The following is a 22,915-nucleotide window of genomic DNA, read 5'->3' as shown; positions in this document are numbered from 1 at the left end:
GATCACGCAGAGGACACTGAGATTTACCATTAATAGCAGTTGTTTTCAAAGCAGACTTTGCCCAGTGTCAGCACCCCGTGGGAATTTGTTAGCAATGCAAATTATCTGGCTCCACCCCAGACATATTGAATGAGAAACTCAGAGAGTGGAGCCCAGCAGCTGGCATTTTACCAAGTCCTCCAGGTGATTCTGATGCTCACAGAAGTTTTAAAATCTCTTCTCTAGAGAGGACTTTTTGGAGAGAAGGATTACTTATTACAGGTTTTGCAAATGTGTTCTATTCCCTGCTAATAGTAGCTATAAGTACACTGGAGTAATTTAGAATAGCGGGTTAATCATTTATTCTACAACATTCTGAGGAAACTGAATCCAGGACAGACAGTACTGATATGGGAGGGAATGCGTGGTGAGGAACAATTGTCCTAGATGTGAGTAGGTTCAGGTATGCAGGGAGCTGGGGTTTTGGAAGTCTGAAGGCAAGGAAGAATAGCCAGGAAGAGCATACTGACATAGAAAAAGAGGATCAGTTGTAGATAAACAGAAAAGAAGAAAGGTGGTATTAGGGAACGAACAAAGGGTTTGACATTAGAAGGATGTAGGTTCAAGTTCTGCCCCTTTCTACATGTTAACAGTATGATTTTGGGAAATTACTTTTATACCCGTAGCTCCAGTACCCTCCCCTATATATATGACAGGCATATTAGCAATAGCCAATTAGTCTCACAAAACAAACTGTGGGAATGATGAAACAGGTATGAAATAAAAGTGCTTCTTAGCTTTTTAAAAAAATTATTCCTTAGGTAATCCTCCTTATTTCTGAACCACATTCTTTGAGCAGCTTCTAAATATTCCACAATTGAAGAAGGATACACCACATGTAGGAACAGATCGAAAAGTTTTAGCAGCCAAGGTAAAAATGAATTCAGCAAGGGAGAGATGAAAATTACAGTCTCTGGCCCCAAGATTACAGGGTAAAGAATACAAAGATTTCTTGGACACTAGCGGCAATCTGTAATTTCTGCAAAGTGAAAGGGGTTACCTTGGATTTTGGAGAGCTAGAGCTTATTTTTCTCCCCACAGAGGTATTGATGAAAGATCCCTAAGCTGAACACAGCCCTGGGAATTTGCTTAAGATTTGTCTTTATTCCATAGAAGGTTCGAAAGATGAGGAGTCACTGACAACAGGGAAATCTGAATTACATTTTTTCCTCCTCTTTATACCGAAGAAAATTTTGCTATCTAGATGGCTCTCCAGTTTCAAACAAAACCCTTTGAGCATCTCTTTGGTAAAGACAAAGCAACAGGCTCAGAAGTGAGACAGCAAAGGACATCAGTAAAGAAACTCAGAAGCAAGAGACCATATGAAATGATAGAAGACTCCAGTAGGGACTTGAAAAAGAAAACAAAGATTCAATACCCGGAAACAGGACAAGAACGTCAAAGTATATTTTAAAAAATAAAAAGCGACTTGTATTTATGCATAGTTTTTCTAAAAGCATAGAGTATTAGAAAAGTCGAAGCAATGTTGAGGGTGGAGTAGACCATTCATAGAAACACAGGTTTAACCTCCCATCCACTGCAAAAATTAATCTTTTTTGCAATACCTCAAGCAATGCTCATCCATTCTCTGCTTGGTCACCTCTCATGATAGAAAACTTGTTATCTCATGTATCTTCTGCTGGTATAGCTCTAAAGTTTGGACTGGTCTTCACTGTATCTTAATATAGTCAAACAGCATTCTGTAACCTTCAACAGCCACAAGTTCTACTTTTGCCTTCTGGATATCAATAGAGAGGGCTTCATTTCGCCCTTTATGAACACGACAGCAATTCGACCTATGAAGGCAGTTCAATTATTCTTCCCATTTTCCCCCTCAAGGGTCAATTATCACTTTCTTTGGTGTCCTAACTTCTGGCCTTTGCTATGTTTTGCTTCTCTCTCTCTTGATATACTTGAGATTTTTAATTCCCTCTCAATAGCGGGTGCTCTGAACATAATATTACAGTTCAACCACGAGACATTTGTAGGGTGTTGAAAACAGATTCCATGGTATTTTACTCAGATATTAGTAAATCAAATCGCTAGGAGGAGGATTAGCTATCTGTACGTTAACAAGCTTCCTAATGTGCTCTGAATAAAACATAATACTCCAGTCTTAACGGTTCAGAGTAAGAATAAAAAATATTATCCATCATATTTTTTATAAGTCATAAAAACTTATAAGTTGTAAAAACACTGCTTCATTCTAGTGTTTAGCTTTCCTGATACTATTTTCATCCCGTTGCTTCTTTTTCCCATTTACACAAATATTACATAGTAATTAAAAACTCGAATATGGCAAAACACATTATGCAGAGAGTGAAAACCTATGGTATTCCTTCTCCTTACCCTGAGAAAACCGCTATATAGATTCTTAGGTTTCTTAATTTAATAATTTATGTGAACACACACATACATACATATACACACAAGTTCTCACACACAGATACATAACTCTTAATGGGATCATACTGAACATCTTGATTTACAACATGCTTTTCATATAATGATGCGTCTTGAATTTTTGTCTTCCTGAACACCACTTTTATAGGTTTAATGCCACTTTGTGCATTTGCACATTTCATACTTTAGTGACATTTTTGTTGCTGTTCTTCCCCTGTGTCATATATTTCCCTTATATCTTCTTCACTCCTGAGAATGATATCAGAGTTCTGGTTGTATAGATGAATTTATTTTTGTTGAAATCATTTATGAATTGTTGTCAGAATTTAATATACTATTATATAGAATATATATAATTTAACATATAATAGATGATTTGATTTGATTTAGTTCCTCCTCACTATTAGTCTGTTTTCTTGTTACACCCACTCTTTTCTTCTTTCTCCTTCCTATCCTCCTTTCTTATATTCTTTTAATAATCTGGTTCCCTAAGTGTATTGTTAACGCTTTACGTCTTTTTATCTTGGTGAAAGGGATGATAAAGATGGCAAAATTCCCATATTCCCAATTTCTCAAAAGTTTTTCTATATGGATCACGTTTAAGGTCAGAATAGCTGTCAATCTGTATTGTTTCCTCATCCTTTAGACAATTTTAAATCAGTACGACTAGTGAAGAATGTTTCAGGTGGTCTGCTTCTATCTGGAAAAGACTGCTAGATCACACCAGAAATAATTAGCCTTTTTTTTTGGTCTCTACCATGTCTTGCTTCTGCACCAGTTTTAATATAAGTGCAGATAACAGATATGACCTGCAACTTCTGTCTGGACAAGAGGCCCCTAGTTGCTTCAGGTGCTCTCCTATGAGCTGTGATTTCTAAGCGTGTGATGTCCAAATTCATCTACAGGTGAAGATATTTTAACCATAACTAGTATATCCCCCTTTTCACCCCCAGCACCTATACCTTCCACTTATTGGGGGGAGGGGTCATTTTTGAACCATTTATATTCTTCCACTTTCCTAGACATAAGTTCAGTTCTACCTAGTTTCCACAATACGTATACTTTTTAACCTTCATATAGTACCACACTTATAAAACCTTAATCCATGAGAATATTTTCCTTTGCTCAAAGATATCTGGCTAAAATAAAAAATGACAACATGTATTTTTTGCAAAAATTTAGAACAACTCTAACTTTCATATATTGCTGATGGAGATATCAACCGATACAACTTTGGAAAGTTCTTCTGTAGTTTTTTATAAAGTAAAACATGCATCTATCCTATGGCTCACTCCTAAGAACTTAACGAAGAAAAATGAAAAGTCCACAGATAGTTTTAGAAAAGAACGTTTATTTCAACCTAATATACAATGGTCCCGAGATGGAAATAATTCATATGTTTTTCAAGAAGAAAGCAGCCAAACACATTTTGGTATATTCATAGAATGGAATCCCACTCAGCAATAAAAAGGAAAGAAGTACTGGTAGTCACAGCTACATAGGGGAACCTTAAAATATGTTCAAGAAACCAGACACAAAACAGTATATTGGGAGTTTGGGATTGACATGTACACACTGCTATATTTAAAATTGATAACCAACAAGGACCTACTGTATAGCACAGGGAGCTCTGCTCAATACTCTGTAATAACCTAAATGAGAAAAGAATTTGAAAAGAATAGCTACATGTATATGCATAACTGAATCACTTTGCTGCACACCTGAAACTAACACGACATTGTTAATCAACTATACTCCAATATAAAATAAAAATTGAAAAAAAAAAGTACATTCGCTTTGATTACATTTTTATGAAATTCCAATACTGGCAGAAATAATCTATGATGATAGAAATCAGGTAGTTGTTACAATGGTAGAGATTGACCAGAAGGGACATAAGAAAATTTCTGAAGAGATGGAAATGTTCCATATTTTATTTGGGGTTGGTGGTTTCCTAGGGTTTAGATTGTTAAAAGTAATTGGACTGAACACTTAGGATCTGTGGATTTTATAGTATGTTCATTATATCAATTATATATGTCTCTATATATTTATATTCATATTTATATATAAGATTTCCAGAGATAGATTGATTGATGTTCAGCAAAACTGATATGTTCTTTTTCATCTTCAAGCTTTTATTCTCTGAGCAATGTCTGGCTGCTCATCTGCTGCTTGGATAGCTCCCAATCATCCTTCTGGTTTGAACATGGAAATTTTTTTTAGAAGATATTTTTAACGTGCACCATTTTTTTTAACATCTTTATTGGAGTATAATTGCTGTACAATGGTGTGTTAGTTTCTGCTGTATAACAAAGTGAATCAGCTATACATATACATTTATCCCCATATCCCCTCCCTCTTGCGTCTCCCTCCCGCCCTCCCTATCCCACCCCTCTAGGTGGACACTGAGCTGATCTCCTTGTGCCATTCATCGACAGATGAATGGACCATTTTTAAAGTCTATATTGAACCTGTTACAACATTGCTTCTGCTTTTATGTTTTGGTCCTTTGACCGCAAGGCATGTGGGATCTTAGCTTCCTGACCAGGGATCGAACCCGTACCCTCTGCATTGGAAGGCAATGTCCTAACCACTGGACCGCCAGGGAAGTCCCTAACATGGACTTCTTTTCAGAAGAATTTTCTGACCACAGATCATTCTAGCGTCCTTCTATGGGCTCCCTACAATGCTTCTGTCAAAGCACATATCATCCCACATTGACATTATCCACACTAGTTGTAACTAGTTTAACTGGTTAAGCTTTATACGGCATAGGTTTTACTTTGCTGTATTCTAAGTCCGAAAATTGTCACAAAATAGGTGTTCAGAAATTATGTGATGATTGAATGATGGAATGAATGAATTCCAAGATCAGTGGTAGAGTCCTTGAACTTACACCCTGAAGTTAAATTTTTAGCAAGTACACCTAAACATGATTAATGCGGGCATCCTTCTGACTGCAAATTGAGAAACACTGCTTCAACACAAGCATTGCTGGAGAAATTCAGTGTGTATTTTGAGTCCTTAGTATTTTATATCTTATAGCTTTTCTTAATAAGTTCATTCACTTATTCCCTTGACATCTTATCACCACATCCTTAATTACAGAAAGCTAGTGATGGATAGGGAGACTATATCATCCAAATTGGGATATATTTAACTATAAGGGAATATGACAATTACAGCAGGACAACAGGCATAAACTGGACAAACAGGGGTAAAATTGTATTCTACTTATGGAGAAGTAGGGCACAGAACTTTCAGGTAAGAATGAATACAGTAAGGATAATACTTATTTTTTCTGTTTTCTAGGTTTATCTTATGCATGGACTTTCAATGATAACCCCTTATATGTCCAAGAGGACAACAGGCGGTTTGTCTCACAAGAGACAGGAAACCTGTACATTGCCAAAGTGGAGCCATCAGATGTTGGCAACTACACTTGCTACATAACAAACAAAGAAGCCCAGCGAAGTGTTCAAGGACCACCCACTCCATTAGTGCAGCGTACTGATGGTAAGATGATGAGTTATCTTAGGGATATACTTTATCTGTGGATCTTGAAGCCTGGGGAGATCTGTAGAGCTTTCTGCTTCCCTCTGGTTTAGTGGAGCCATATCATCTATGAGGTGAGGTTTAATTCACAATATGATGAAAATCACAAAAAATAATAGAAAACTATATAATTTATCCACATAGCACAGTATAGATGATTCTGGGTATACTGTGCCATTTCTTCTCTGGCATTGGAACAGATCATCTTTTCTTTGCTTAAGAAGTATTTTGTTTAAAAAAACAATGTTTGTTTGGGAGAGTAGGCAGGTGTGTAGACATGTGTGGGTGCTGCCAAACTTATTGATTGAATTAATATATTTTCAATGGACATATGACACAGCTTCTCTTTAATGTCTCCTTCTTTTCCGTATTTGTATCTTTTGTTCACCCCTTATTTTCCTGGTTGGCAAGGCAGGTAAACGATTCAGATCCAAGGAAAGTAAAACAAGTCAACATTAATTATGAGCATTCCAAAGAAAAATGAAACACAAGATTCATACTAATTATATTCCTCCAAGGAACATAATTCAGATTGGTCTTTGATGAGTTTTGTAGTTTAGTCAAGCTTGTACAAGATTTAGAGAGTTAGAAAACCTAAGGAAGTCACTGAAGTAGAAAAATCCTCTAGTTGATTCTTTAATTACATATTCACAGTGGGAAATGTAAAGATGGAAAATCTGTTGATGCATTTTGTGATCAGATTCTGGACTTGAAGTGTAACACTGCATAGAGTTTTTCTCCTCTCTAAGGAGCTTAAGAAAAGCAGGAATACAATGTTAATGATGGCTAAAGAATCATGGAACTAGCTCCTTAGAGGGAGTACTTATGACAGAGCTTTTATAATCACTAACCATTCAAATATATTTTCACGGTCTTAATTCAGAATTCAGCAACGACTAGATTTATTCATAAGTCCAATTTCTCCCCTTCAGTGAGTACTCTCTTCATGATTGCAAGAGCTCATGAGCCACTAATATGCATAGAAACACTACCATATTTTCCTTTCTTCCCCCATCTACCCTTAGTTTCCTCTTTATCTCTTCTTAATTCCTTCATTCTTCCATCTCCTCTATTCTTTTCAACACATTTATGGTAAAAAATGACCAGAAGCATCATACATAATAAAAAAAAAAAAAACTCTTCTAAAAGTAGTCACTCAAGAAATATCAGATGTCAAAGAAATAGAAAACATAAAGTTTACCAGTTTAGTTGAATGAAGTAATACTCTTGACCTCCTCAACCAGAGCCTCTTTGAATGTTTGGAATGATTAAGGTCTTAAAAATGAGGTATTTTCATTTTATATGTATTTTGTAAATTTCACTTTTTTGTGCACTTGTACTGGCCACCAATACATCATTTATGTTAGGAATGTATTATTCTGGTGTTTGGTATATAAGTAAAAATAAAAGAAATTCAACATTTTTAAAGATGTTTTAAAGAAATTTAAACATTTTAAACAACAGTTTGTTGTTGATTAAATTAATCAAGTTAATGAGGATAGCCTGGAGATACATTTCTACTTTTTCCAACTCTTCTGGTAGCTAGCATATTTACAATACCTTAGACTATTGTCTTAGTCTTATCTTAGCCCGTATCCATAATTCCTTTTGAAAATTTTTAAATTATTAAAATAAATTTTTATAAGGGTACAGTAAACTCATTTAGTGGCAAAACCTTAATAAACTGACATAAGAATATTTATGTCTTTATTTATCCCAACTACTTACTTCAAAGGTTTTGCTGCAAAAGTACTGATATTTTGGATTGAGGTGCTGTATCAGATCTATTACACAGTGTTAGCTAAAAACTTCTTTATTCCTAAGCAGATCTGACCCATGAGTTCTGTGAATGGGTGAAAGATCCAAGAAATCTCTAGAGAAGAAACTTGCTCGATAACTCAGAAGCATTTTAAAGCTGGGCATATTCAGTTCTTAATTGGAAATACTAATTCTTTTTAAGATGCTGTTGTGGAATATAGGGAAATTTGGAATGCCTCTATTCTGATACTTTGATATACCTTAAATATTTATTTTTTAGGGGAGAGAGGAACAAACTAATTCCTTAAATAGCATCATGAGGTTTCCTTGCCCTCTGTCACTCATTATAGTATAGAAAAATATTGTTAATTGAACAACAGAATAATCAGATTTTGGTAAATAAAGCATTTGCTTCATAGGAAACTTCTATTCTCTAGAAATGCTGCTAGCTCTTTTGGTATTTAACAGGTGTGATGGGGGAATATGAACCAAAGATTGAAGTGCATTTTCCTGAAACTATTCAAGCTGCAAAGGATTCATCTATAAAACTGGAATGCTTTGCCCTTGGAAAGTAAGGTTTTGTTTTGTTTTGTTTTGTTTTGTTTTGTTTCCTGGTTGTTTTAATTAAAACAAATGAGTATTTTGGTATTCAAATGCTGCTCTAAGGTAAATTAGCAAATAGACTTTAAATGCTGGGCAAAAGTGGAACTTTCTGATTGGACTTTAAATAAGCATGCCTAATACTCTGAAAGTGATTGGGGTGGCAATTTCCCCAAATAAGCCGATATTTACTTGAGTTTGAGCACAATGAAACCCGTTTAGGCAGCACACTGCAAAGGAATAAGTGAGCTTGTATAAGACGGTGAGCAGGTCACTAAACTTTCGACGTATCCTTCACTCCATCTCATCCTACATCCAGAAATATATTGCCTGGAGTGTCTCCTTGCTTAATTAATCAGCGACTCTTGTAAATGAAAAACCTGCACTGCTAGTGTCCAAAATAAGACTAATTAAAAACCATTGTTCATAGTGGATAATTAGAATTGAGCCAAACCTGTCCTGGCAGTGGAGGCATTTTATTTTACTCAGATAAGTGTTTATCAGCAGTAGGTTTGGAAAGCTTTGAAGCCAGCCAAATATCTGCTTTTGTGCATGGAATATTGAGAACATTTCTTTGCTTTTTGGCAATATTCAAATTTTATTTTTATGCCCATAAACACCAGAATGAAGTAACAAAGTGACAGATAGATCAGATTTGCCATTTTAAAACACTGATGCACATATGAATTATCTGGGGGCACAGTTAAGTTGAAATTCTGTAGATCTGGGGTGATGTCTGATTGCTCCATATCTAACAGGCTCCGAGGTAATAGTGATTCTTCTTGTCTACAGAACATACTTTGAAGAGTAAAGGACTTGACTCTCACTACCACATTTCAGGGCTTACTTATAAATCCAGAGTCTATTTGTAATGTGGGCCTCACATTCAGAAATAGTGACTTACATTCCAAACTATGGAAAACATCCTTAAAAGTCTTCATCTTGTTATTAAGTAAATATACTGAGTAATCCAAATAATGCTGGTTACTACATCTTTTAGGTTCCTTTCTATATATGAAATCTTGTAGCTCTTTAAATTTCTCAGGTTATCGATTTTTCATATATTTAAGAGACCATATTTAATTTTTATACAATACTGGTCCCACAGTATTGTCCAATAAATAATTGACTGATTAAATCATTCTTTAAAAAGTGACAAATTGAGGCTTTGTCCATTTTTGTTTGCCTGCCTTTTAAGACATGATGAACTTTCACCATTTTCAAGCTTTCTCAGAAAATAAAGTATACAAAAAACACAAAATGTCAGCAAAATACTTTGACAATTAGTTGATTAATTTAAAAAGAAAACCAATGAAAGACAGTATCTGAAAATAATATTAATAGTTTATTCTATCATGTTTGGCATCAGGAAATATGGATTCCTGTAACTTAAAAAATACTCATATAATAAATAACTGAAAAGGATTGAGGCTGGTTCTCAAGAATCTCATGTAAATAAATTTCATTTGTTAATCATTTATAACTAAGAATTTATATGACATACATAATCCTCATAATTATGCAGGGTACATAATATTTTTATTATATATGAGTAAAATGAGGCTCAGATTGTACAAGTAACCTGTTCAATTTTATGCTTCTGATAAGAAAGAGAGGGCGATTCAGATTTAGTCCCACCTGATTTGAAGTTCTGAACTTAGAAACTTTGGAGTAAATGGTTAAGATAACTGCTCTCCAAGTCAGAGGAGGCAGATTGAATTCCCAATTTTCTCAAGAGTTGTCTGACCATCAGCAAACATGCTGCTTAAGCTTTATGAATTCCCAGATTCTCACCCAAAAAATGTTATAATGATACCTGTCTCCTGTGTTTGTTTTGAAGATGAGAGTGGATAATACATGTAAAAACATGGCAAGTCCGATGTGTATGTACAAAAAAAACCCCTGAATGGTAAAGTATACATTCATTGTTAAGTTTATACCTAAAGGAACTACTGCACATGAAATAAAATTAAGGAAGAATGGGAAAATGATGAGAATTACTTAATTGCACCTCATAGAAAATTGTCAAGGAAATAATTGATTTAATGGAGTATGCTTAAAAACACTTTACCTGCCAAAATTAATGTTGAAATTATATTTATTAAATTATTAATATGGAATTGAAGTGCCTAGGGGTTAAAATGGAAAGTCCAAAGCATCCACAGGGTCAAAGAGATAGTGTTAAAATGTCATGTATAAGAAACATATATTCTGTGTAACTGAAGTGCAGATCTAGTTCTCATTTCTTCAAATGAACAGAATGTGTATGAAAATGCTTTGTATACTTTGGAAAATATTATACAAATTTTAGCTACTAACAAAAAGACTTTTTATATATGCTCGCCAATAGTTTTCAGAAAACAAGTTGCACTATAGTTGAAACATTGCAAACATACTGAAGAAGCTTGCTAGTCCATTAAAAAATTTGACATTTACCAAATACTTTACTGACTTTTTAAAATTTGCAACATTAACAAACATAAAAACAATGCACTCCCTAGACAATTAATTACATAACAATTAATTAATAACAATCTGAAAAGAACAAAATCAAACCACTTTTTAAATTATAAATCTCTATTTGCAGATTTATTGCCAAGCATTTTACAAACTATTGAATGATAATTATAATCATGTTCTCTGACAGCTCTTTATAAAAATATTGCTGTTCAGCACTTGATTTTGTTTTTGTTTTTTTCCAAATGTTGGGACTGCTTTGTATAAATCCTTTTAAATCTACTTGTTCACTTTCTGAGGTACTGCACTTCTCTGTAATAAGTTCGATAAACCCCAAACTGAAACAAGCTAATTGGTTCAGTGAAGAATAGAATCAAAGTTCTTTTTCTTATTAACAATGTTTCTAAACACTTTTGCTAACTACTGACTACTATTTATGCTATAAACTACACATTCATGAAACTAAGGTTTAAATATTTTAGTTAATAAGAGAAAGGAGGGAAAGTAGGAAGGGAGGGAGTAAGGAAATCAGTAGGTGGATAGGTGAATAGGAAAGAGGAACAAAAAAAGAAAAAATAACACAGGTCAATGCCACATCTTATTTAGTTTTTTTATTTTTAGGACCTACGACAGTTCCTGAAATACTGACTAGTTTTCATTAAATATTTGTGGAAATACATTCTAAGTAATTAGGAAATAATTCCCTTTATCCCTGGGAACATTCTTTCTCTTGAATGGGTAGATTATTTTGGAATTTATCTTGCTTGTTGTTCTCTGAGCTTCCTGGGTCTACCGTTTGGTGGCTGTCATTAATTTTGGAAGATTTCCAGTCATTGTTATTTCAAATATTTATTCTGTTCATTTCCCTCTTTGTTCTCCTTCTGGTATTCCCATTAGACATCTGTTGCACCGTTTGTAATTGCCCCCAGTTCTTGGATATTCCATTCTTTTGCTGCTGTTGTTTGTTTGTTTGTTTGTTTTTCTCTTCATATTTTAGTTTGGGAAGTTTCTATTGATATTTCTTCTAGTTTACTTACTCTTTCCTTCATCACATTCAGCCCACTGGTGAGCCTATCAAAGACATTCTCATTTGTATTAGTGTTTTTATGTCTATAATTTTTTTTTGAATTTTAGAATTTTATTTATTTTTTTATACAGCAGGTTCTTATTAGTTATCCATTTTATACATATTAGTGTATATATGTCAATCCCAATCTCCCAATTAATCACACCACCATCCCCCAGACACTTTCTTAGAATCTCCTTTTTTTCTGCTACATTAATCATCTGTTCGTGCATGTTGTCTGCTTTTTCCATTAGAGCCCTTAACATATTAATCTTAGAAATTTCAAATTCCCAGTCTGATACTTTAAAAATATTTGCCATATTTGAGTCTGGTTCCAATGCTTGCTTTGTCTCTGCATTTGTACTTGTCAATGGGCCTTTTATATATTTTTTGTTGTTGCTGAAACCTAGATATGATGTAACAGGTAAAAAGAAGTGATTTTACACTAGATTTTGGTGTAAATTTTTATGTTTATTTGGCACAGAGTTAGGCTGTGTTTACTGTTTGCTGTAGTTGTGGTGTCAGAGGCTAAAATTTCCTCCATTGTTTTTGTTTTTCCTCTTGTCTTTGGGTTTCCCTAGAGACTCTTTCTTAATTAAAGACTGAGGTTTGCAGTTTCTTTACTTGTAACCCCCAGCTATCACTCAGGAGCCCTATTGATGGTATGAATGTCCTTGTTAGCTAATTCTACAATCTCTGTAATTTACGAATCTGTTTCTGTTGACTGTTTTTTCTTCTTATCATGATTCCTATTTTTTATGCTTTTTAGTTTATCTAGTAATTTAGATTGAATTAGAGACATGATAAATGTTGGGTTATTGAATGCTGTATTGTGGTATATTTATTTCAAGTATTGGATTTTATTGATAGAAGTTAAGTTATGATGAATCTCATCTTTCTATAGCTTATTATTAAGCTTCCTTGGGTAGATATAGAGTAGATGTTAGTCTAAGGCCTGTTTACTTCTAAGATGCATCTCCCAATTGAATGCTCTAAATGTTTGCTAAGTCTCTCTTCTCGGGCTTGGTGGAACTCTAACATCTTCTAGCCCTGTTTGAGCTCTAAAATTTGTTCTTTGCCCAGCCTCATGTGACACTCTTACGTAGATTTTTGGAGCACTTTCTTTTTCTAGTCTCATCCTCTCTGATAGTTTGCTTTGCAATCCCAGCCACTTCAGTCACCTGTGTCTACTCAACTCGGGGATGCAGTCTTGTCCTATTTATTTTTGCTTCCTGATTCCGTGTTCTGGAAAGTGCCTACAGGTCGAAAATCAGGGATTCCAATGGTTTACTTCATACATTTCCCCTCCTTTAGGGATCACAGTTTTGTGCTACCCATTGTTACATCTCTGGAATCAGGTTTGTTTCCCACTATATTTGTCCAGTTTTCTAATTGTTCCCAGTAGGGTAAATACAGTTCCAGTTAATCCCACATCTCTAAAACCCAGGTATTTTTTAAGGCTAATTGTGAAGGTAAATAAGGTGAAGTTTAGAGAAATGAAATGACTTGATAAACATAAGTTGTAAATCTGGGATTCAAATCTAAATATCACTGATTCTGACTTCAAAACTCATGCTCATAGCTGTTTGATATTTACATCAAATTATCCTTTTAATATACGAATTAATTCCCCATGTGCAGATGTAGTTAGCCCTCAGTTCTGTAAGTGTTTTCCTTAAAAAAGGCTTGAAACATTTCAGCAAAATGGTAAAAAGATGTTATTTGGGGAATGAAATTCTGGATGTATTTCCCATTTAGATTCTCTGTAATTACTAATAATTCAGCAAAAAAGTAAGTTCAATTTTATACATTAATTTTTTTTTAATGATTCAAAGATAACCTTTTCAAAATTCAAGTTGCTTTTGAATGAGAAGAAAAAAGTGTTTCTAAAAGTCAATCAGGGCCATTGTGGAGCATACAACCCACTGGTTTGTATGCAATGATGGTACTATCTACCATTTATAAAAATCTGGGGTAGGTGATTAGGGAGAGCACAGAAAACATGCCAATCAACCTAGGAGTCTGCTGCAATCATGCAGGCAGGGAGTATAGAGTGAGGTCTATAGAAGGCTGGCTAGAGTGTTTACTCATAGACCTTAAACATCTCAAACCACCACAGGCTAATGTGAGTATAGAATAATTAAGACAAAACTTCAGATACCTGCTTGAACTTTAATTACTATGACTTTGGGGACATGCAACTCACTTTCTATGTTGGAGTTTCAGAGCTGACATGATCACAGCTTTCAACTCTCACTTTTGTCTCATTTGTTTAACATGGCAGACTCTTAATTATCTAAGCTGCAAATTAATTGTATTGTGAAACACCCAAGAAACTCCTTGGATAGGTGCTATGCAAATGTAATATGATTGACTTATAAATCTGTGTGTCTCTTCTCAAGAAAATATAGGCCTTTGCTCTTAGTAAAGAAGTTAAACTGATAGCCCTCATAACTCTCCTACCACTCTTGTAAACAACCAAACATATTTACTTTTCTTTTCTTTTTTGTGTGTGAATCTTAATTTAGTGACTTTGCTGTCAATGCTCTGGAATGTAAATGAAATTAGTCGCTGCATTAAATGTTCCTATGTGTTCTGGAGCCTTCACACAGAGGACTATATTTATGTATACATGTATATCTTTTTTTTTTTTTTTTTTTTGATACGCGGGCCTCTCACTGTTGTGGCGTCTCCCGTTGCGGAGCACAGCCTCCGGACGCGCAGGCTCAGCGACCACGGCTCAAGGGCCTAGCCGCTCCACGGCATGTGGGATCTTCCCGGACCGGGGCACGAACCCGTGTCCCCTGCATCGGCAGGTGGACTCTCAACCACTGCACCACCAGGAAAGCCCTTTATATATGTATATCTTATTTATTTTTTTCTAATTTATGAAGAAAAAGATACTCAGCTTGACTATTAATGTCAAGCAATAAATCTGAAGTCTCACCAAGATGTTTTGATCTATTATCTATTCCAGAACTTTCAGATGACAGAGCAGCTATTTGATTTTGCTTCTCTTTTTACACATATGGACATCATTGCAGATCATACCACAGAAAGGTTGCTCAAGACACTCAAGATGACAGTAGTATTTTAAAATCAAACTAGGTACATTCAAAATTTTCAGACTTTTAACACTTGGTTTAAAAAAAAAGTCAGAGAGATATCTTAAAATTGTCCCATTTGAATGTCTAATAAGCAGTTTAGCTTTTTTATTTTCCTCATTGAGTTGAATGGATAGAGGGCAGACTATTTTCCTAACATAGCTTGTCCCGTTTGCCCCACAATGTATACTGAAGCCTACTCATTAGGTTCTCACTAACTGCTTTGCTTTTTTATCATGATCTTATATTGCTTGGCATAAAATAGTATGGTAAAGTCCATGCAAATCTGAGAACTGACAAATGTTCAAGCCAATCTTTGAAAAATTGAAAGATAGTAACCCCTCAACAAAAACACAGTCACACACACACTCACCCTGGGGCTGAAAGATTTATCAGCAGATTTACTAACATTTCAAGGCAACATTGTGTTCTGGAAAGAGTATAGACTTTGAATTCAAAGAGATCAGGGTTTAAATTCTCAAATTCCCTGTCAATAGCTGGGCCGCTATGATCAGTTTTCTTATCTGTAAAACAAAGGTAAAAACTAGATAGATAGATGGATAGATAGATAGATGACAGAGAGAATAGGATTGATATAAGGACTGGAAATACTATTAAACTTTCCTACCAGAGTCCTGGCTTATAATAGGCAATCAATAAATTATAACAATTTTATTAATTGTGGTCATTGTCAGTGCTGCTTTGGCTGAGGAGGTAAAAAGGAATACACAGGAGGGACAGAAGGGGTTTCTGCATTCTATTTCTGTGCTAACACAATCCTCAAGGACTTGCTCAGAACAATGGATTTACCATTTCTAAATAATGTGTTTAATCTTTATAAGGATTATTGACATTCCCTCATTTATTCATTTGGCAAATTAAGCTCCAGTATCTATTAACTTAGCAAATATGCATTAAATACCTCATTCAATAATTAATTCCTTTATTCCTTCATTTAGTCAAAAGGAATTCTCCTGGCAGCAGATGCTAGGCTAGGCCCTGGGGAAATAAAGATGATATAAAGGCCCCAGGGAGTTTGCAGGCTACTGAAAATAGGATTGGTGTAACAATATGTGATCACACATTTTTCCTGGGATCTGCTCTTTCCTTACAAACTTTCAATGAAGGAAGATTCAAGGATAGTCACTCTGGGAGCTTTCCGGATTATCTTTTCCCAGGTTACTCCTTGTTAAATTGAGACTGGAGACTGTCACTCTCAATTCACTTGGTAGAACTAATGTTAGACTGTTATTGAAGGGGTCCTTCGTATCTCTTAGAAATAGAAGATTCTTGCTTCCTTTTCTCCCATCTCATCAATACTTCTTTTTTTTTTCAAAATTAATACTTTTGAAATAACAGTTTTAGAACAGAAAAATTGAGCAGATGGTATAGTGAGATCCCATATAATGCCACACACAGTTTCCCCTATTATTAACATCTTACACTAAGATGGTACCTTTGTTACAATTAATGAACCAACATGAATACATTTTAATTAACTGAAGTCCATAATTTACTCAAATTTCTTTGTTGTTTTTTTTTTTACCTGATGTCCTTTTTTTATTCCAAGATTCCATCCAATATACCACATTGAGTTTTCTTGTCTCCCTAGGCTCTTCTTGGCTGTAACAGTGACTCAGACTTTTCTTGTTTTTGATGACCCTGACAGTTTTGAGGAGTGGTGGTCAGTTTTATTGTAGGATGGCCCTCTATTAGAATTTGTCTACTATTTTTCTTATAATTAGTCTGAGATTATGGGTCTTGGGTAAGAAGACTACAAAGGTAAGGTGCCATTTTCGCACATCATATTAAGGTTACTCTCTATCACAATGATCTATGGCTACTGATGCTGCCCTTCATCACCTGGTGGAAGCAGTTTTGTCAGGATTCTCCACCATAAACGTACTCATTTTTCTCTCTTTACATTTGAGTCTTTGGAAGGAGGTTAATATGTGCTGTCCACACCTAATGAGTAGGGAGTCATGCTACACCTCCTCTAATCTATGTAATTTATTTGGAATTCTTCCTCATTGGAGATTTTTCACTTCTCCCTCATTTATTAATTTATCCAATCCTTTATTTATATCAGTATTGATTAGTAGATATTTATCATACTTTCAGTCATAATCCAATATTGCTTTACTTTGCTGCTCAAATTGTTTCAGCATATTCTTCTGTAAAATGCTTTAATTTTTTTTTTAAATGTACATATGAATGTATCTCTGGGTCATTAAACAGTTTTCTGTACCCTCAATTGTAATGACAGTAGGGTATTCAGATGTATGTTTTCAACCAGTCTCCTACTGGTGGACATTTAGTTTCCTTTCGTTTTGTTTTCATTTTTTATTGTCATGAATAATGATGTAATGCATATTCTTATGGCTATATTTTGCCCATCTCCATGTGAACTTCCTCAGTATATTTTTTAAAAATTAGAATTTTTGGATAACAGGAATATAAAAGCTAAGGTTTCTGATACATGTTGCCAAATTCTCCTGAAGAACCACTGCAGAGGATCCACTTTCAAAGACCAGGACCCTAGGTTACAAGTTGGGACTCTTTTGATCTTACACACATGCTGAATTCAATGGCAAACATTCCTTTCATTCTTTTTCTATTTCAAAAAACAAAATTGGATTTTTACACTGCTGTTTCCAAAACTAAATTAATTTAAAGGTTCTAAAAATCATCCAAGAAGAATATATATACTTCTGCAAGTGACTGTTCATCCTTTCCATTCCAGTCTATCACCACTTTTCTCAGGAGACCTACAGTTCTTACTTTTTAAGTAACTGGCAATTGCAGGAGAGAAAGATTTCAAATCCAAGTTGGAACTGAGCTGAAGGAAAAGAAGTTACTTCCTTTTCTCCAGCTGACCTTGGAACCCATCTCTAGAACCTTTATAGGAATTTGGAGGCATCTCAATACGTTAAAAAAAAAAAAAAAAAACTCTATGATTTCATCTTCTGGCCCTTGGACAAAAGGAACTCTACCCACTAATTATAAAACATGTTAACTCATTAGGTGAAGAATATATTTCTAAGCACACATTATACAGACTAAAAAGGTGATTCTCATGTTGTAGCTGGTTAGCTCATGCGGGAGCAGAAAAACATGGTGGTTTAGAGCTCATTATGGAAAGACAGACTTTAGCTCAAAACTTTTTTTTGAAAACTTACTGTGTGATATTGGGCATGTTACTCAACCTATTCTAGTCCCAATCTCCTCATCTACAAAATGTTAATAGCAATAGTACTGTGTCTCATGGTATTATTATATGGTTTCAATGAAGCACTTAGCACAGTGCCTGGCATATAATGTGTTCAATAAACGTTAGATCTATTAATAATAGAATGATTAAATATAATAAACCATATACAATGTCTCCTTTATACGAAAGTTTATGATTATGAGCAGCGCTAAGGTCAAGCCCTATAATTCTTAAGGAGTTATAATTCTGAACATAATTCTGAAGGAACATGTGCCTCGAGAACCTACCTCAACCAAATTATCATTTTCTCTGCTGTAGTGCCACATAGCACTCATATGATTGGTGAAGTATTTATTTAGGGTTAATATTATGTATTAATAAAACATTATGGAGAAGCTGTCAATTAACTGCTAAGTGCAGTATCATTTTCGGCTCTACCACACCTTGAATTATGGGCTCCAGTTTTATGTTTCATATGCAAATTATTACTCACATTGTGGAGTAGAAAATAGCAATAAAGTCTTAGGGACTCTTTGGATGATAGAACCTTCCTGTCCCTATGTGATGATCATGGTAATAAGGCGACTTAGTAAGCTTTATTATTGGTTCAAACTTTATATTTCAGAATGTATTCTCATAGTCTATCCTCATTTTATCCTTTCAAGAAGACTTTTACGTACCCATTGTTACCTCTAGTTATAAAGAGAAAGCTGAGGCTCAGAGATGTTAGGTAATTTGCACTCATAGATGTTAGGTAATTTGCACTCATTTACACAAAACTCACCTGTGTCCTTTCACTCTACATGTAAGTACTATTCTGCTACCACTGCTCTTACATCCAAACCGTCTGTGGCTTTTCAATTGGCTGCAACAACTGTAGTGTCAAGTGTCAAATATCAGATAAATACATGCACATGATAACATTTTTCCCCCAAGGGAAACCTGGTATACACACTGACCAGTAGAACAGGATCATGACTATGTTTAGATCACTCAGAAAAAAAAAGAAAAAAAAAAAAGATTTTCCTTTTTCCATAACAGTAAGATTGCTTTTCTACAGAACTCATGAATTTATCCATATTGTATCCCCATAGGACAATCTTATATTCCAAGCTCTTTGTATGAATATTTCAAGTTGAGGAAATGAAAGCAGCTAGCTGAAGTCTGAAAATTTAACAAAGGCACTCCTTGCTGGTTTTGTTATTCTGCTTCCCTCTCTTCGATTAAAAATGGCCACTGACGGGATTTTCTGAAATGAGGTTCAAGTTAAGAATAATCCCAAATATAAGCATCTTAGGAAACAGGTTCTCTGTACCAGTTTCTAGTTAAAAACTTGGTATGGCCTGGATTTAAGCTGTGGATAATGAGATTTAAGAAATCCTGGGAAGAAATATAAGCTTTCTCAAATAGCACTAGTAATGAAAATTCTATTTATGGCTAAAAGTATAGAACTGAAGCAGAGTTCGTACAAGAGTGTGAATAGCTTTAATTTAACTTCCAGTTCAGGCTGAACTAGGCCAGAGGGTTAACAAATGTATTCTCTGTCCCCAGATAAAATTAATGGGATGCTCACTCTGTAAAAGCATAATGACAAGAGAGTAAGGAATGAAAGTCCTTATTTATGGCAATGCTTATTTAAGAAGCACAATACCAGAGGGAGGGGCAAGAAAGAAAGAAAGAGAGAGAGAGAGAAAAAGGAAGGAAGGAAGGAAGGAGGAGGGAGGGAGGGAGGGAGGAAGGAAGAAAGGAGGAGGGAGGGAGGAAGGAAGGAAGGGAGAAAGGATGGAGAGAAAGAAAGAGACAAAAAGAGGGAAAGAGAAAGCAGGAGGGAGGGAAGGAGGAAGAAAGAAACTTTGTTTTTATGATCTAGTAGTATTTTAGAACTGTGAGGACTCACATTTCAAGAAAATATAGAAACAAAATAAGAAAAGGCTTTTGCAAAGTTTTTTGAAATACACGGTTCATGAATGCCTCATCTATGGTCTGAGGAAACTCTGGATGAGAGAGTTGCTTCAAATTGATTTTCTTTATTGAGATTTGTATCCAAGTTGGATTTTGACACCATATTTGTGAAGATTAAAAAAAAAAAGAAGTGGGGAGGAACTGGGACTGAAAGGGAAATGTTGCCAGAAATGGCTGATACCTGTAGTTAGGAAGATGATGGCACCATGTATTTTAACTTAACCTTTAAACGACAGAGTTTCAAGGGATTTAATAATAATCTCCATTCTGAAGACCCTTCAAAGATCTCCCTTGCTGCATGGCATTCTTCATATATTAATATATTAACTTTGCACTTTAAATAGATCACTTATTTTAAATTAAAATGAACTACCAGAGAATATTACATCACTAATATCATCATCGTGGACAAACTAGGTAGATCCTAAATAGAATGCTAAAGCCACAGAAGGAGAAGGAGTCTACTAGTGCTAATAACTGAATGGGTGGCAACTCAGAGAATTGGAAGGTGGATCACAGTAAATTAGCCTGTACTGGGACTCTAAGTGGTAGAGAATTGGCAGGTCATAATTTAGCAGAAATTACCTGTCTAAACATGAGTACCATTCCAAAAAGGTAATTAGGATTGTTAACAACTTCCAGCTGAGTATTTAACTCGACATATGGACACCATCTATCACAATCCTGGTATACAGTAAGCACTCAATTAATGGTTATTAATATTCATAAATAAACGTTCAGCTTTCTTACAACGCATTTTTTTTCTCTTTGGAGAATGTTGTCTAATTCCTTTCCTCTCTACCGTAATGGCCCTAGATGATAAGCCAGGCTGAAAAAAAAAAAAAGTATTTTACAGCAAAGCATGTTATATCTCACCTGAGAGATCCCTGCTCTCATGAGGAGGAAATGAACATTACCGCTATGATCAGAGGCATTATCTCCTTACCAGCCAGTGTATTAAACAGGAAGAAGCAGGAAATTTACTTCTAGAGACATATGTGCATGCTTGTATACCCATTTCGTTCACAGTATGGAGATTTGATTTTAGTTTATGTATGATTCATAAATCAATTTATGTCAAATGCCTAGTCATATGGAGTTCTTAAAGGAGAAAACAGATAAATATAAGCTAGGAATCTGGCTTTTGAAATGATAACAGTAACATAATAATCTTAAATTATTTTTAACTTGTCATTAACACAAAAAATATAGTTTAAAGTGTTCTAGACAGTGTGTTAAACACATGAAATGTATTATATCATTTAATCTTCACTCTAATCCTGTGACTTACATACTAGTGTTAAGCCCTATCCTATAAATGAGAATATTTATGTTATAAATGTGCAATAACGTATAGCTGGTAAGTGTAAAAACTGCACTCTGCTCTGTACTGTATAAATAGTATTCTATTATAATAGCTTTTTATTAATATTAGCACTAGTATTAGTATTATCATTTATACAGAATGTTATCTCTTGGAAAAATTAACTTGCATTTAAAACTAAAGCTCATTACTAAAATAATTTCATCTTTTGTTGATTTTAGTTCTTTCTACCCACTGTCCATTTGGCATGTCTTCAGAAAAGAGAGACGGTGTGAAATCTAAAGCAATTCATTTAGTGTCTTCATAAACAGTGCCCAGACTAGGGCTTCCCTGGTGGCGCAGTGGTTGAGAGTCCGCCTGCCGATGCAGAGGACATGGGTTCGTGCCCCGGTCCGGGAAGATCCCACATGCCGCGGAGCAGCTGGGCCCGTGAGCCATGGCCGCTAAGCCTGCATGTCCGGAGCCTGTGCTCCCCAACGGGAGAGGCCACAACAGTGAGAGGCCCACGTACCGCAAAAAAAAAAAAAAAAAAAAAAAAAAAAAAAAAAGTGCCCAGCCTAAATGGGAATTTTTCATTAAAATGCACATGTTTTACATGTATTCTCCATGATCCTATGTCTCACATTACCAGTGGTAATCAAGAGGCTCATGACATTCATATTTTGTACTGACATAACAAATCTGAAAACAAAATCTCAACGTTTAATTAGTAACTGTGAAATCATATAAAACTGCTTGATTTTTCTCCCATTAGAAATTTTGTTAACATGAAATATAGCCACAAAATGCACTTGATAAGACTTTTGATTAAAAAGTTTAAATGTCTGAGTGACTATTTTTTGATAGTTTAGTTGCTCTGAGAATTCTAAAATATCTAGAGTATAAAATATGATATCCTGAAGGAATCTACCATATCATACAATTTGATCACACAGATAGAAAATAACATAGCTAGGATTTGAACCCAGGCATTCAGACACTATTTGTAAAGTCTTTTTTTGGACGAAAGCAGCAGGAAAATTACTCAAAAAGGCATTACAAAAAGAGACTGTATTGACTAATGGAAATGTTCAAGGAGATTTTTTTTTTAATTTTTTTGTGCATCAAGCATGACTTAATCGAGACATGTAAAGAATTCCAAGTTTCCTTCTTTTGTGTCAACTTTGACTTTCAAAGACACTTTCTCCATGTGGTGGAAAAGTGCTGCCTAGAAGCTCCAAGCTATATCCCACTGTCTGAGGAAACCCTAGGAACAAAAGATCCTCTCTTTAATAACTCCTCCAAAAGCAGTCCCAGAACTGAGTCTAGTTGTCTCTGATTGGGTTGTCTTAGTTTCCAGAGTTGACCAACTATGGTGGCCACGGTACACTAGCTTCTAATGGCAAGACCTGAATCTTGTGCTCAGTCCTGCAGCCAGAGGTATAGTCCTCCCA

General features: G+C 35.0%; 1 protein-coding gene across 1 annotated transcript in view; it reads left to right on the top strand.

Annotated features, from left to right (window-relative positions):
* CNTN6 (contactin 6) overlaps nt 1-22,915 on the top strand; it is a 237,857-nt gene that overhangs the window by 137,753 nt on the left and 77,189 nt on the right. Inside the window, 2 exon segments of the mRNA XM_060308373.1 lie at nt 5,758-5,961; nt 8,227-8,329. Of these exon segments, the coding sequence (XP_060164356.1) occupies nt 5,758-5,961; nt 8,227-8,329 (307 nt within the window).

This window comes from Globicephala melas, chromosome 11, assembly GCF_963455315.2.
Source record: "Globicephala melas chromosome 11, mGloMel1.2, whole genome shotgun sequence".
NCBI classification, from domain to species: Eukaryota; Metazoa; Chordata; class Mammalia; order Artiodactyla; family Delphinidae; genus Globicephala; species Globicephala melas.
Note: the sequence above shows the minus strand (reverse complement) of the source record. Positions and strands in the feature narration are given on the sequence as shown.